General features: G+C 50.3%; 8 protein-coding genes across 8 annotated transcripts; 5 read left to right on the top strand and 3 right to left on the bottom strand.

The window, feature by feature from the left end:
- Positions 1-190: 190 nt before the first annotated feature.
- CC77DRAFT_675279 (hypothetical protein) lies at positions 191-1,653 on the top strand. The gene has a single exon (XM_018532716.1). The coding sequence runs from the start codon at positions 541-543 to the stop codon at positions 1,501-1,503; it is 963 nt and encodes a 320-aa protein (XP_018378694.1). The 5' UTR covers positions 191-540; the 3' UTR covers positions 1,504-1,653.
- A 94-nt stretch (positions 1,654-1,747) lies between these two features.
- On the bottom strand, positions 1,748-2,605 carry CC77DRAFT_1068024 (alpha/beta-hydrolase; the record flags this gene model as incomplete). Its single annotated transcript, XM_018529063.1, has 1 exon — positions 1,748-2,605. One exon carries the CDS (start codon positions 2,603-2,605, stop codon positions 1,748-1,750), a length of 858 nt encoding a protein of 285 aa, XP_018378693.1.
- A 678-nt stretch (positions 2,606-3,283) lies between these two features.
- On the top strand, positions 3,284-4,034 carry CC77DRAFT_675347 (hypothetical protein). The gene has a single exon (XM_018532717.1). The coding sequence runs from the start codon at positions 3,484-3,486 to the stop codon at positions 3,883-3,885; it is 402 nt and encodes a 133-aa protein (XP_018378692.1). The 5' UTR covers positions 3,284-3,483; the 3' UTR covers positions 3,886-4,034.
- CC77DRAFT_1068023 (hypothetical protein) lies at positions 3,893-4,152 on the top strand (the record flags this gene model as incomplete). Its single annotated transcript, XM_018529062.1, has 2 exons — positions 3,893-3,908; positions 3,962-4,152. 2 exons carry the CDS (start codon positions 3,893-3,895, stop codon positions 4,150-4,152), a joined length of 207 nt encoding a protein of 68 aa, XP_018378691.1.
- Positions 4,153-5,120: 968 nt separating this feature from the next.
- Positions 5,121-6,781, top strand: CC77DRAFT_1003594 (MFS general substrate transporter; the record flags this gene model as incomplete). The annotated part of the gene is made up of 1 exon (XM_018523216.1): positions 5,121-6,781. The coding sequence occupies one exon, from the start codon at positions 5,121-5,123 to the stop codon at positions 6,711-6,713; it is 1,593 nt and encodes a 530-aa protein (XP_018378690.1). The 3' UTR covers positions 6,714-6,781.
- Positions 6,782-7,156: 375 nt separating this feature from the next.
- CC77DRAFT_896445 (hypothetical protein) lies at positions 7,157-7,961 on the top strand (the record flags this gene model as incomplete). Its single annotated transcript, XM_018533534.1, has 2 exons — positions 7,157-7,364; positions 7,426-7,961. Coding segments are annotated over 2 exons (744 nt in total), but the record flags the coding sequence as incomplete, so codon positions are not given.
- Positions 7,962-8,376: 415 nt separating this feature from the next.
- CC77DRAFT_1036429 (SNF-domain-containing protein) lies at positions 8,377-10,422 on the bottom strand (the record flags this gene model as incomplete). Its single annotated transcript, XM_018527017.1, has 3 exons — positions 8,377-8,787; positions 8,838-9,992; positions 10,042-10,422. 3 exons carry the CDS (start codon positions 10,420-10,422, stop codon positions 8,377-8,379), a joined length of 1,947 nt encoding a protein of 648 aa, XP_018378688.1.
- A 1,625-nt stretch (positions 10,423-12,047) lies between these two features.
- On the bottom strand, positions 12,048-13,403 carry CC77DRAFT_951339 (Sulfide:quinone oxidoreductase mitochondrial precursor; the record flags this gene model as incomplete). The annotated part of the gene is made up of 1 exon (XM_018535372.1): positions 12,048-13,403. One exon carries the CDS (start codon positions 13,401-13,403, stop codon positions 12,048-12,050), a length of 1,356 nt encoding a protein of 451 aa, XP_018378687.1.
- Between the last annotated feature and the right edge of the window lie 100 nt (positions 13,404-13,503).

Raw genomic sequence — 13,503 nt, 5'->3', positions numbered from 1 at the left:
TTGATACTTCAGGATGGGCGTAATATTAGATACGGGTATGCAAATATGTGTAATGTATTGTTAGCTTTGCGATATCATATTGAAGATAATGAAATCATAAATATTATATGTTTCAGCAGAGATACAAACTTGATAGCTGGTGCGGACAGGCATTTTTGTCTGTACCCTTTTTTGGGTAGCTTCAAGATATCCAGTAACAGCATTCTTTAGCCATGTGATCACTTCATTCGCTACATCTCTACCCCGCTATGCACGTGGGTGTCCACAAATCTGGACTTCCTTCCCCCTTACGTTGCGGATCAGCAGGAACATCGACGCGACACTAAAGCTTCTTCACCCCGGTGGCGTAGCCGCTACATCTCAGTGGCGTTTTTCTTCTAGGTATATCTAGTTTGAATATCCACCGAAAAAACCACAGCTGTCGCTCGCCACACATTACGACTATCGACAATAAGCGCGGGACACTGAGAGGCACTTCCAGCTGGACGCCGCAACACTCTTCGTATACTCGTTCTCCAATAGCTTTTGTCAATTACGAACATGCAGCGCGACGACCGTGTTCCCCTTAAGGAGATATATGACACTCCGGAAGCTCTTCACGAAAGAGTAGAGCGAATCATCGACCTAGCACTTTATGAAGAATCATACGACTCGCCGCTTAGACTTCGATTTGTTACGCCCGTGTCTCGCGAGCAATGGCTTGCAAACGACAATTATAATGAATACCGGCTTACCACTCCGGACGAGCACCAGCATGATATGGACTACGTCACCGTGTCTTACTGCTGGAAGCATACACCGTCTCTACAGGGTCTGCCTCCAATATCACAATATCGTATATCGAAATCTTCGGAAGATACGCCGTGCGAACCGAGCCCTATTAGCTGCCCAAGACTTGTCTTCCATCGTGCTATGTTGTTCGCGCGATCTCGTGAATGCCAGTTCGTCTGGATTGATCAGGAGTGTATCGATCAGGCTAGTTCTGTCGATATCCAGTTACATCTGAAGGTTATGCATCATATTTACGAAGAGAGCAAGTGGACTGTCGCAGTCCTGTCAGTCGCGATAACGGATCATTCCCTGCTCGAATGTTTCGTAACGTACCTCTATTTCGAAGAGGCAGAGAGAGAGGCGGAAAGGAATCTTGCTAAACTGTTAAGCAAAACAGGTGACCATACCAGTGATTATGCCCAGCGTGTTCAAGGAGCCACCACGTTACTACACTATATCACACAAATTCCAGGGTTACGAGTACTACCGATTCACACCTGGCATACACAGAAACCTCACTACCTCTTGGGACCGTGCCACGTCTCAGCACGGCTGTTACGCTATATTCAGAGCAATTCAAGACTACGAAAATCTGGTTGTCGCAGATCGCATTGCTATTTTCGGTGTCGTATGCGGATTTCGATATCGGCTTGTATCGAACATACTTCACGGCGCCACATTCAGATTCAGCGCATGTGTTATCGCTTTACTGCTTGCAAATATGTACGTTGACCGTAGTAGACGCTTCGAAGTATTGAAGTGGACATGGCAGAATCTTGGAAGGTATCCAACAGCTACGCCCGATCTTGGGACTTGGATATTCGTCTTGCTCGATAGCAGCTACCGCTTTTCCAATGACCATGCCCCGAAAGTCCGTGCCAGAGCTTCTACTAAGCATCCTGGAAGAAGGAATACGATGTAATCTCAATAAGAGCTGATGAACAAGACACGAAGCCATCTACGCAGTCTCGGTTGGTTACATAAGAAATCCGCACTGCTTCATCCATTTCTCACACATGGTCGGCCACTCGCTCACCGGCATCCCTGGTGTGTCCAATGCAAATCCATGCGGCGCGTCTGAGAAGACATGAAGTTCAACAGCCGCACCACCTTTCGTCATAGCTTCAGCAAGCCGGTACGCATTGGTCACAGGCACAACGGGATCGTTTCCAGCATATACAACGAATGTCGGTGGTGCGGGATGTCTTAAAAGCTCATCTGGCTGCATCTCATCATACAGCGTCTGCTTCTCCGGTGGCTCAAGAGCTGGTTTGTTCGGAATGATCTGACGACCCTTCGCATTCGTGGAGATTGGCGCATAACCAATAATGGCAAATTCGACTTTGGGTAGATCGTTCTTCGCATCGGGATTGTTCCAACTTCTAGGGTATTCCGAAAGTAAAGACGCAGCGAGATGGCCTCCAGAAGAAAGACCGCATACAGCCAGACCTCCTCGCGCAAGGTTCTTCTCTTCGATCAGACTCAACGCCCGCCTTGCATCATCTACCGGCGCCTGACTCTTCGTCTCCTTGTTGGGGAAGCGGTGGATCAGCACGAAAGCGTGAAATCCTAAGCCTGCTAACCACCTCGCCACCTGAACGCCTTCTCTTCCGACCATGAGCTCCACATATCCTCCTCCACCCAGAATCAGGATAGCTCTATCGTTCGAAGAGACATTAGTGGGCTTGAAGCCGAAAAGCCAGGGTCGCGCAACGCTCTTCGCGACGGCTTTGTCAATGCCACCAGAGGTATCGAGTTCAAAGGCGTCTTCAATCGGTTCATTGTCCCAAAGTGGCCATGCGTAATCTGCGTTAAGAGGATTGGAAGGAATCATTGTGTGTAAGGATGTATACTGTGACTTGAGCAGCATTCGTGTTTACCTACACATGTGTTCTTAACCTCGGGGCGCGGTGTATTTCTCGCTGTATCATTATACCGAATGACCGAAATCCAGAAGAGCGGAGCGGCCATCACTCTGCGCCTGAACAACCACCACTTCAAGTAAACAAACTCGACCTTAATTTCAACACTCGTCAAGTCCACGATCATCTTTGACCACATGCATTATCATGCGGAAGACTTTCTTGGATGCAACATTCGCTCGGCCATACCTGTCCATCAAAGTCTCTTTTCAAAAACTTCTGCAGCCTTAACAAGCATAATCTTCAGCTTCTTCTTGACACACAGCCCACATATGCCACGTTATAGGCGTGGGACTATCTGCGCCGTATGCGAAACATCCAACGTTGTCAGTTCCGGCTTCAACAGACTGGAAACTGCACAGCGCTCATCCAATCAGGGAAGCCCCTGAAGCAGTACGTGTAATAAAGAAGTCGGAACGACACATTAGCGGGTCAGCCCGTAGCATACGACCTTAACGTGATCTAGTTGCGATGTGAAGTGTCAGAGGTTGGCGAGGCTGGTGGATGCATCGCACCTGAAGATCGCGACAGCCGATGACGATAACGCGATGACGTCGTCTGAAACCGTAGCGACCCATAGCAGATGTCTGACATGTGAATATCCGGCAGGCCCAGTGTGGCTACACCGACTATCTCCCGGTGCACTTCTGTTGACAGCAAAACTTCATCTTCCATCTGTCCGGGCCACTAATCGCTGTATCGCGAGAGTCAAAGATTTCGCAAGCGTGCCTCAGCCAGCACCAGACCGGTCAACAAGAAGCCCTTTCGAAGCAAAATTACATTCTAGCCGATGTCTAAATGCACTATGGCGAGCCTCAAGCTTGCGGCCCTGAAAATCTCAGCCGCGCTAGCGGCTAATAGTGGGTCACACGCGTTATCATCACTCCACTTAGCGCGTGAGGCGAGCGTGGCGCATCATCTTGATGTCGTTCGACGCAAATTCTCGAAACGTGCCCGGGACAAGTCGGGATGGTGCTTGTTGCACACGATTTTTGCTCGCCAATTTTTCTTTGGTGACTGTTTTCAGGGTCATGTTGGGAAGGGATGGCGAAGGCGGAGCTGTATAAGAGGAATGTGTGGCTCTGGGGGATCTGATCCATCATCCACATCTGCATCCATCTCATACCACATCCAACACCAACAGTACAACACACGTCATTCTTCCACATTCCCAGCTTCAATCCATCAATAACATCAAAATGCCTTCTTTCAAGGGTATGTCTCCCCTCTAAACTCAATCTACCGATCCGTATTAACAACATCCCCAGACTCCGTCTCTTCCACCCCAGCTGGTGCCTCAGGCGCCCCTACCCCAGCCTCTTCCGCGGCACCCACATCAACCCGCGAGACTCTCCACGCCGCATCAGCCGCACTTGGCTTGACCTCGCAAGGCTTGGACCTCTGCCCTCACTGCTTCCGTGAGATGTCTCACTGCAACGAGCGCTTCGAATTCGCTTAAGCGCACTGCAACAACGATACTGTTGCCGAAGATGGGAATACTTTCTCGCACCGGCCTTTATCAGAACCCTCGTCTAGGTCGTCGGCAGCTGCTAGCGTGCCAGGACAGGGGCTACGACTTTCACATTTTTCGGCATGGAACTGGGTGTATATATGAACGGCATAGGCGGCGTTTTGTTTGGAAATGGAGGACACAACTAGCATCGGCATACCCCACTTTGAGCGATGTATACCAACATGCAAGATGCATTATATCGCATCTCAATCGAATCTTTACTATCGCGATTTCACATTTCGAGTGACCTCATGAAAATCTCCCAACCATGACTACTATGCCCTCGCTATCATTAGGAACCATCTCTTCGGAGACCAGACTATACACGCGAACAGATAGTCTGAATACACAGCGCTCTGATGCCTCTGATCTCCCCCGATCTTATCACTCCACCACGGCAGATAAAAGGCTACCTAGGTACGTTTCTCGGTCAAGGTTGTCAAAGGAGGGAGGATGGTAGAGAAGCATCGATGAGAAGAGCAACCAGGAAGGTATCAAATAGTACCATCAATCTGCTTTGATGATAGAGACGTCAAAGAGTACCGTTCGCGCGCGACGTTAGGTAGGTTTCTTGGATATAAGGACGTATCCAGGATGGAATGGAAATATTCCGTGGGCTGACGTCATTGCTGATTCCTATACCTGTCCAATGTTAATCTACAGCGACATCAAACTTTGAGCTCTTAAAACGCGCTGCTTTTCGTTGCGATAGGCATGCAACATTCCCCACTTCATAATGTCGGTGTGGAGAGGGATTTCTGGAGATGCGCGTGGCGGCGATACCGCCAATACCCGGATGCAGCTTCCGCAGTGCGTTAGTCAATTCGCCTTGCGCATCACGATAAGACTTTTCTCAACACCAAGCTTTTCCTTCACAGTTCCAAGCAGATGTCAAGATGGCTGTTACGCAAGTTATGAGGCCTACCGCTGCCATTGAAGAGACGACACCCCTTCTGCCACACGACGAGCCAAAAGAAAGAGAAGGAAAGCAGAGCGTCCCGGTGCTATTCCGCGCTTTACTATGCGCATTCCTCGTATCGTTAACATTCGGCATCACCCAAGTTCCCTTGTTGTACGCTTTTCGAATCTTGACTTGCGATGCGTATTACGAACACCATGAGCCGGATCCCAACGCTACCGATATATGTGCCAGACGGGAAATCGAGGCTGGAGCGGCTCGAGCTTTTGCCCTTCTTGCATCATCAACAACAATATTTGGCCTCGTCAATTTACTTGTAGCTGGATGGGCCATCAAACGTCTGGGTGTCAAGTCGGCTCTAATCATACAGATCTTTTGGCCTGCTGTTCGTCTGCTTGTTCAGAACATCGGTATTATGCACGGCGGCAAAGTGGGTATCATGATCGTACAATGCTCGCAGATTATCACAGTAGTTGGTGGCCCCAATGGCTACGTTCTTTGTCTCAACTCTTTGGTGGCGGATGTGGTTGAGCATGAAGGGAGGACAGGTGCGTTGGGCCGACTCCAGGGCTGCATGTACTTCGGGAGTGCCATTGGTTTCCTGATCGGAGGTGTTGTTGGCGATTACTTCGGCATACTTGCACCCTTCCGTATGACTTTGGCATTGTTCCTGCTATGCTGCGTGTACGTTGCAGTCTCGCTCCCGGCCATGGCACCACCGGAAGAAGACGAAGATGCGAAACCTCGCAAGAGCACTGGCATCGCGCGATTCTTCGGCCCTCTTCGTATATTTGCACCACAAAGATGGACACTACCCGATGGTCGCCCGCGCATGCAATTTGGGGCCTTAACTCTTGGTATCGGCGTTTTCCTAGGTATTCTCGCGACTGGTTATATTCCCGTACTCCTCCAGATGTACGCGACCGCTGAGTTCAACTTTGGGACCAAGGAGAATGGAGCATTGATTTTCCTGTATTCATCGTTGAGAGGTGGCTTCCTCTCGCTGATATTCCCTCGTATCATCACTGCTGGGCGAAAGTGGCTTGATGACGGCGAGAAGAGGAAGATGGAGGAAGAAGAAAGAGAGCCACCCGTGCAGGTTCATATCATACCACCAACACCCGCAGTAACGGAAACTGTCGATCCTCTGGAAAATGAAGAGCCGCCAAACCCGGAGCCGAGGAACGAGCAGGAGACGTTTGCATTTGATCTGTTCTATGCGCGCTTCAGTCTCTTGCTCGATGGCATACTTACTGGGCTGGCCGTATTCGTATCAAAAGGTTGGCAAATGTACCTTGTTGCTGTGCTGCTACCTTTTGCTGCAGGTACGGGTGCTGCGTCCAAAGGATCGATCCTCCAGATGCTACCGAATAGCGAGCGCGTCGATGCGCTGAGCGGCATCACGCTCGTTGAAAATATTGCGCGTTTGTCAACTACAGCAGTGTTCGGACTGGCTTTCGCTTCACTCGCTGAGATTGGTCAAAGTCGTCTAACTTTCGTGTGTAATGCAGCTGTCGCATTGCTTGGCTTCGTCGTGTTGCTGCTCTCTAGGTTCCCGCCAGAAGGTAGCCGCCGAATTGAGGGCTGATAGAAAAGTTCAGGAAAAGTGCGCGCGTATACTACTGTTGATGATTACAAACAAGTACGCTATCAGAGATTACGGGGATGGGTCCATTTACGATGTTGATAGCCGAAATGATTACAAGCGATGGATAAGGCTGGCACGCGGTCTGTCAGTTGTTGTTCCGCTTAGGCCTACCAGGTACGTAGGAACAACTGCGCGCTAGCTCCAAAACTCCATTGTCCTTATTCTTACCTGCGCCTCAAAAATAAGCTTGTCAAGTTTCTGGTTAGACTGCATCCTTCCATCATCCAACCGGTCGAGAACACCTTGGCAGCTGCCTACTCTGGCTTTGGCCTTAATTGTAGAAATATGATAGAATGAAGGCCTTGCGACTTCACGCGTCCTACGTGGTGCTGAAGCATTTCAAGCAACACTTCAGACGATAAAGTCGCCTCGCGTGAGTGATGATGAACAGGTTTCTGGTAGCGTCGCTATTAGCGAGCGCGGTTAATGCGCAGTACAACCTCACCTATCTACATTTGATGTGGGAGATGGAGCCAACCCTTACATTGATGGGTTCCGACGAAACAGCCACCACGTACGAAAAGATCTGCCCCGAAACTGCGACTACGACTCCAGCACCTTCGTCGACCGATGTGGCATGGTACTATGCCTGTATGTTCAGTGTACCTACTGCTCGCTAAACAAGTTGCTTATCTCTATTTGACAGCTCCAGACGAGCGGTCTTCGTTATCTGCGTCATACTCAAGCGCCCTTGCCGCGTTCTGGTCTTTCTATGAGACTGCTCTACCTGTTGAGACTCCGACTATAGAACCAAAAGGTTGTACTCCATTCACTATGTTACAAGGTCCCGAGACATGGGAGTTCCACCTGACCGCTTCTGGTGTGCAGACTAGAAACGGTGCTTGTACATGGACTGGTGTGTTCAGCGAGGTTCCAATCACCTGCGATGCTGACGCTATCGGCGAGGGTTACACTCTTCCTAGTGGTAATCCGACTATCTTTTCGCAATCGGAATTGAGGGCATGGACGTCGCTGAGATATGCTGTTGCTACGATTGTGGAGGCTACACCGGCACTCACACCCACACCCACACCCACACCCACACCAGCAAACACGGAAGACATGAGTGGGGCTGGAGAATCGGCGAAAGAGACTTCAGTGAGTGAGGGAAGGGCGTCAGGTGCATCGATGCCTACTGGCGCGATGCTGATGGTCGGCGGAGCGGCAGCTATTGGTGGAGCGGCTTGGGGATTTTGAGCATCGAAGTGAAGGTGTGCTATAGATACTAATTTTTTTACTTCGAGCAGATCTGCATCGGAGTAGTTATTCAATTACATAGCGACGAAAGCTAGTACGCAGGCTGTTGAATATTGTTGAAGCCGCGACTTGTGTGATTAGGTCTCGAAATTCAAAATTGAGCGAAGAAACAAGCTATCTGAAACGAGATGTTAATAACATATGCGATAGACTTCTCTGATGATCATGGAAGAGGAAGGGCGACATGGGAGAATGAAAGTGCGATGGGCAAATCCGGCGCAATGGAAATATCCTGTGATCATGTACACAGACATTTGTTGCTAGGCTAAATGTGTAGGCGGTGTCGCAATGGGCCACTCCACTGATAACGCACATCTAATACCTTCAGATGCCACTCTGACGATACTCACTTCTTGTCTGCTGCCTTGTCAGTTTCGTAAGCCGGCGGCAAACCAGCTTCGTATTCCTGCCCCGGCGCAACACCACCGACAACGTTTGTATCGTCTTTCCCAAGAACGGTCATCGGAGCGTACTGCCTATTTCCCTCATCGCGTCGCTCTGGAGGTACGAAGACATTCAAGCTCTTCGGTATGATGAAGCCAACGAGAACAACCAAAACGATGAGATGGGCAACCATGAAAGCGAAGATTTGTAGTGGGTCGCCACGTGTAGCGTAGAAAGTGGGATATGCGAAGCAAAAGACGATAGACAAGACGGGGGCGGCAAAGTATCGCAGGATAGGAGCCCAGAAGACAGGTAGTCGCCATTGCTTGCCGACGCATACAACGTAGTTGAGGTCGCGCGCAAGTTGGTTGCCCTATGTGATATTAGCAGATATATACGTTCGAGGTGAAGCAGTTTACTTACAGAGTAAAGGGCGAACCACCAGATACGGTTCAAAAGCTTGTTACGGCCCCAGAAGCGTGGCGCTGGAACAGTAGGGTCTTTTGCGAGAGCGACAGCAATGACTGTGCCTGCAATGTAAACTCCGAAACCAACACCAGCACCAATTTTGTCAGAGACGCTATGTGCAATGGCATTACCAATGATCTGAGCGCCAATGTACGAGCACTGGTAAAGCCAAAATGACGGTGCGCCTACTTGACCAATTACATCGACAAAGCGATAGAAGGAAGTAGCACAGACGCATTCAGCCCATACAACGAAGATCAGAGAGATGTTACTGATCTGTGCGTCGACAGCATTGGTGGCTTCGTAACCAAACCCGGTAGAGTAGAACAACGAGGTCAATGCCGAGATGACAGTGATGATAGTGGCGATGGTCGAGTGCTTGTATTTTCTTCCCCAGTGAGTGTCGCAGATCGTTGTGATCATGGCATCGAGGAGCGCGTAAGATGAACTGATACCGAGCAGGAAGAGAGTCAAGAAGAACAAGACTGCCCAAAATGGGGCGCCGGGCATTTCCTGGATGGCGCTGGGAAGGGTGTAGAAACCAAGGGTGTAGGTTCCGACTGGGTCGCCAACACCAGGCTGTAAACCAAGGTATCCAACAACACCGAAAACTGCAAAGGCAGCGAAGGACTCGAACAAGGCATTTGCACTGCAAATCATCATGGCATCCTGGACCGCATCGGAGAACTTGGAATTGTAGGAGGCGTAGGCAGTATAGTAGCCAAAACCGACGCCTGTAGAGTAGAAGACTTGACTAGTCGCAGCTTGCCAAATCTTGCCAGCAGCGAGCTGATCACCATTGAACTCGCCAAAGTATAGTTTGATTCCTCGGCCAGCGTTGGGTAGCGAAGCACCACGACCGACTAGGATGACGGTCATGAGGATGGGTAAGACGATGGTAATGTAGACAACGCGAGCTGTGATGGCGATGCCTTTGTACAAGCAGATCCAAACAATGAACCAAGAAAACAGAACCCAGCCAACGAGCTCCCCATCGAGGTTAACACCGGGATAAGAAGCATATTGGAGGACCTTACTACCGTCATCGCTGTAGACCGCGGGGATGGCAGGAACCTGGTTCACCACGTGCGCGAAGTAATCCTGTGGATTCTCTCCAAGGAAAGTCGTCTGCCGACCGGAATGAGCTGCGAAAGTACACCATCACCCAGGAAAGGATGGGGATGTAATAGATAGCCACAGCGTAGCCAACACAGACCATGCCGAGACCAACACCAGTGAAGCGCCGATCAAGGCCGTTGTAAGCTATGACACAGCCACTACGGTAGGCCTGTCCGATGGCCACTTCCAAGATAAGCACTGGAATTGCAAGGAGGCAGACGGCCATCAAGTATGGAATGAACCATTGTATGCCATTGTTGTTGAAGACCTGCGAGGGGAAACGCAGCAGGTTTCCGAATCCCATGGCTCCGCCCATGGACGCCAGTACGTATGGTGTTCGAGAAGGCCACTCTGCGCGACCATCAGGAGCGACGCGAGGTGGGGGGAACATTGCCCGAACAGCTTTGCGGACGGCGTTCATCGTGGGCAACTATGTTGAAGCACTCAATGAGATGAGGTAGTGAAGTAGATCGATATAGAAGTCTGCATAGAGAGGACAGGAAGACAAAGCTAGAATTGGGAGCAGTGGAAGCACAACAATCTGGGTAGCACTCAGCCTTCTAATGATGTCGTCGCATCCCCCTGTACTCTTGATCTTAGATCATACTCGCGGCGCGCGTCACTGCGCAGCCACCGATAGCAACGACTCGACGCCTTCTTGATAGGCATGTCGCGTGCCAGGACAACATTCCCGGCATGATACCCGTCTGCAGCTCCTAATACCAACATCCGGGCATCTGTTCAGGGACTTGGTAGGTGGAGATGTCCCATGGGGGCGGAGGCGCGCCTTGGCTGCCAAGATAAGATCGGATGAAACGGCACCTCCACGTCCTGATACAGAGTCTTTTTCAGCTTGGGTGGATCCTCACTGGGCATGTCGAGGTGGGTACAAGATAGAGGAATGTAAACACGCAGACGAGTTCATCGCCGGTGCGTCAATCCGGCCCAAAGCCGTGGCTCAGGTTTTGACGAGTTCGTCGCGCTTCTGTGATTCCGAACGGCCAAGAGAAATCCATCTCGGAACCCTGCCGAACAGAAGCAAGGGAACACAAGCGCTGAGCACCATGTGCCGCTCGTTCCTGTTCTCCAAGACTCGGACGTGCCGTGATAAGAGGCCTTCCAAATAACAAAAGCATGACCGATGAAAGCCCGGCAAAAGATCCGAGGGATTTCGTAGTCATGACTTTGAGTAACGGGATCGTTTCATAATTTCAGGAGTGGGATAGATCATGTCCTTTGCGATAACGCGGAAGAGATCCCTCGAGGTATACATATATCACTGTCGCGCGCCCTATTGTACTTCTGATCCCCACTGTGAGGCATGCAGCTACGTCATGATGTGCGCTACGCTATTTCAAGAATTAGCGTACATGTCCACCCCAACCATGGGAAATTCGCGACGTGTACATCCAATGCCAGGAATCATCTACTGACACTATGGTTCCATTTCCCATTCACTAGAAAAAAGGTAGGCCGCCAGTGTTTTGACGCGAACTGACATCAGGACAGCTACTGCGAAGTTCGCCTTCGCACCCACACCAGCGTCAATAAGGCTCAACATGACAAGCATGAGAAGAACTGAGACGCATTTGTTCCTTCCGTAATTCTCCGAAAGCTTGGCGATGAGCTCTTTCTCGATGGACTTGTTTACGCTGCCGTTGACATAGCTGTCGTAATGTCGGTGACCTTTACGCCTCTTACTACAGTCACCTGTGAACCTGGCAAACATGATGTACGCTGAGATTTTGAATAACGAGGCTAATCAAACACTACGCGCTTTATTATGAAATATGCAGTATGCATTTCAAAATCTGTCATAGTCAGGTTCAGACATCCCTGCACTCGTATATGTCGGGTTTCCAACGAACTATCGGGCTTTTGCGACGTGCTTACACCGCGAACCACCGAAACAAGAGTTAGCGCCACCGCTTTTGATATCAACAAAAGCATATCAACGCCTAAAGTAGGTATCTCGGTGCTTTCTTGGGGATGACCCATCATCAGAAGGCTCAACAAGCGGGTTAATCCAAGACGAGTTTGCGCAAGCTAATTGATCCAGCCCTTCGGTCCACCCCATTGTCCCTTCACGTGGTATCTATCGTAGACCCAGGGGAAGAAGTCTTTCTTCAAGTGATAGAATGCACGTCGAGGAGCCCCTTGGTCAATCCCAAACCAACTCTTGAACGTCTCCTTCGGCACCCCGCCGTACTTGAACTCAGCAAGAAGCACCTTCTTTTCGCCTGTTAAAAGCGGACATGATGTATAGCCGTCATACGCAGACTGCGGTTCTTTGCCTTCCAGACCGAGCAAGAGGTTCTGCGTAAGGATGGGCGCCTGAGACGTGATTGCAGCTACAGTCTTCGACGTCGGCAGACTCGCCGCATCACCGAGGGACCATATATTCTTGAATGTCTTGTGCTGAAGAGAGTGCTGGTCAACATCCACGAAGCCTGCTTCATTACCGAGTCCACTTTCTTCGACGAACGAGTACGGTACATTCCTAGGCGCAACATGAAGAAAGTCGAAATGCTGCTTCACCGGCTGCTGGCCCTTTGGTCGATCAAACGTCGCTACATTTCCATCGATAGCAATAAGATTATGCTCAAAGAGTCCTGTGACGCCTCTTTCTTCTCGCAATTCATTGAGCTTAGCGCTGTACTTCGGTACGCCGAACATAGTGGGAAGTCCAGTAGCGAAGATGGTCTTGATCGCAGACTTCTTCGAGTCATTATTGTACAGGCCCGCTCGTCTCCAGTGATCCAAAGCGAGCCACATGATCTTCTGTGGCGCACCCGCACATTTCACTAAACCGGAAGGCTGAGTGAAGATGGCTGAGCCCCTCTCTAAGCGCTGTATATTCCGGAAGACCTTGTCGCAGTGTTCGTAGCTGTATATGGATGCCACGAGACTGTCTGGGTTGTCCATGGCCTCGGTAAGACCTTTTATGCTACCGTAATCGACCCTGATGCCTGGTGCGATGACGAGTTGATCATAATGAATCCTGTCACCAGTTCCTAGGGACAGACAGTTGCCTTCCGGGTGAATGGCCGCGACATGGTGATCATACAACCGGATTCGGGGCTCCACGAGTTCCTTCATTGGCCTTTTAAAGCTTTGTTTGTCGTTCAAACCGCCTCCCACCAATGTCCAGCCCGGTTGGTAATGATGCCATGTTCCTGGATCGATGACCGCGATATCATCCTGATTGAAATGCCCTTTCCGTAGAAGTTGATGGCTGACTGCGACACCAGCTGAGCCGTTTCCGATGACAACAACTCTGTGGTTTCTCGATGTGGTGGTGGCTGGCGTGACAGTAGCCAAGCTTCGAACGATTGACGGCTGCCTCGCGGCTAGAGCAGTCCGGACGGGAGACAGTGCGACAAGCTTGAACACCGAATGCATTCCCAAAGCAGGAACTGCTACTTTCATGAGGCTGAGGAATCTTGAAGAGGTATTGGAACGTGATAGGCTGCCAAGTGACAGCGAGGGTAATGTGTAATGT

Source organism: Alternaria alternata (assembly GCF_001642055.1).
Source record: "Alternaria alternata strain SRC1lrK2f unplaced genomic scaffold CC77scaffold_48, whole genome shotgun sequence".
Classification (NCBI taxonomy): domain Eukaryota; kingdom Fungi; phylum Ascomycota; class Dothideomycetes; order Pleosporales; family Pleosporaceae; genus Alternaria; species Alternaria alternata.
The sequence above is the reverse complement of the archived record's forward strand: the minus strand, read 5'-3'. Positions and strand labels throughout refer to the sequence as shown.

Bases quoted from the DNA above. Each gene is read 5' to 3' on its own strand.
- CC77DRAFT_675347 (XM_018532717.1), top strand. From the start codon at position 3,484: ATGTCTAAATGCACTATGGCGAGCCTCAAGCTTGCGGCCCTGAAAATC.
- CC77DRAFT_675279 (XM_018532716.1), top strand. From the start codon at position 541: ATGCAGCGCGACGACCGTGTTCCCCTTAAGGAGATATATGACACTCCG.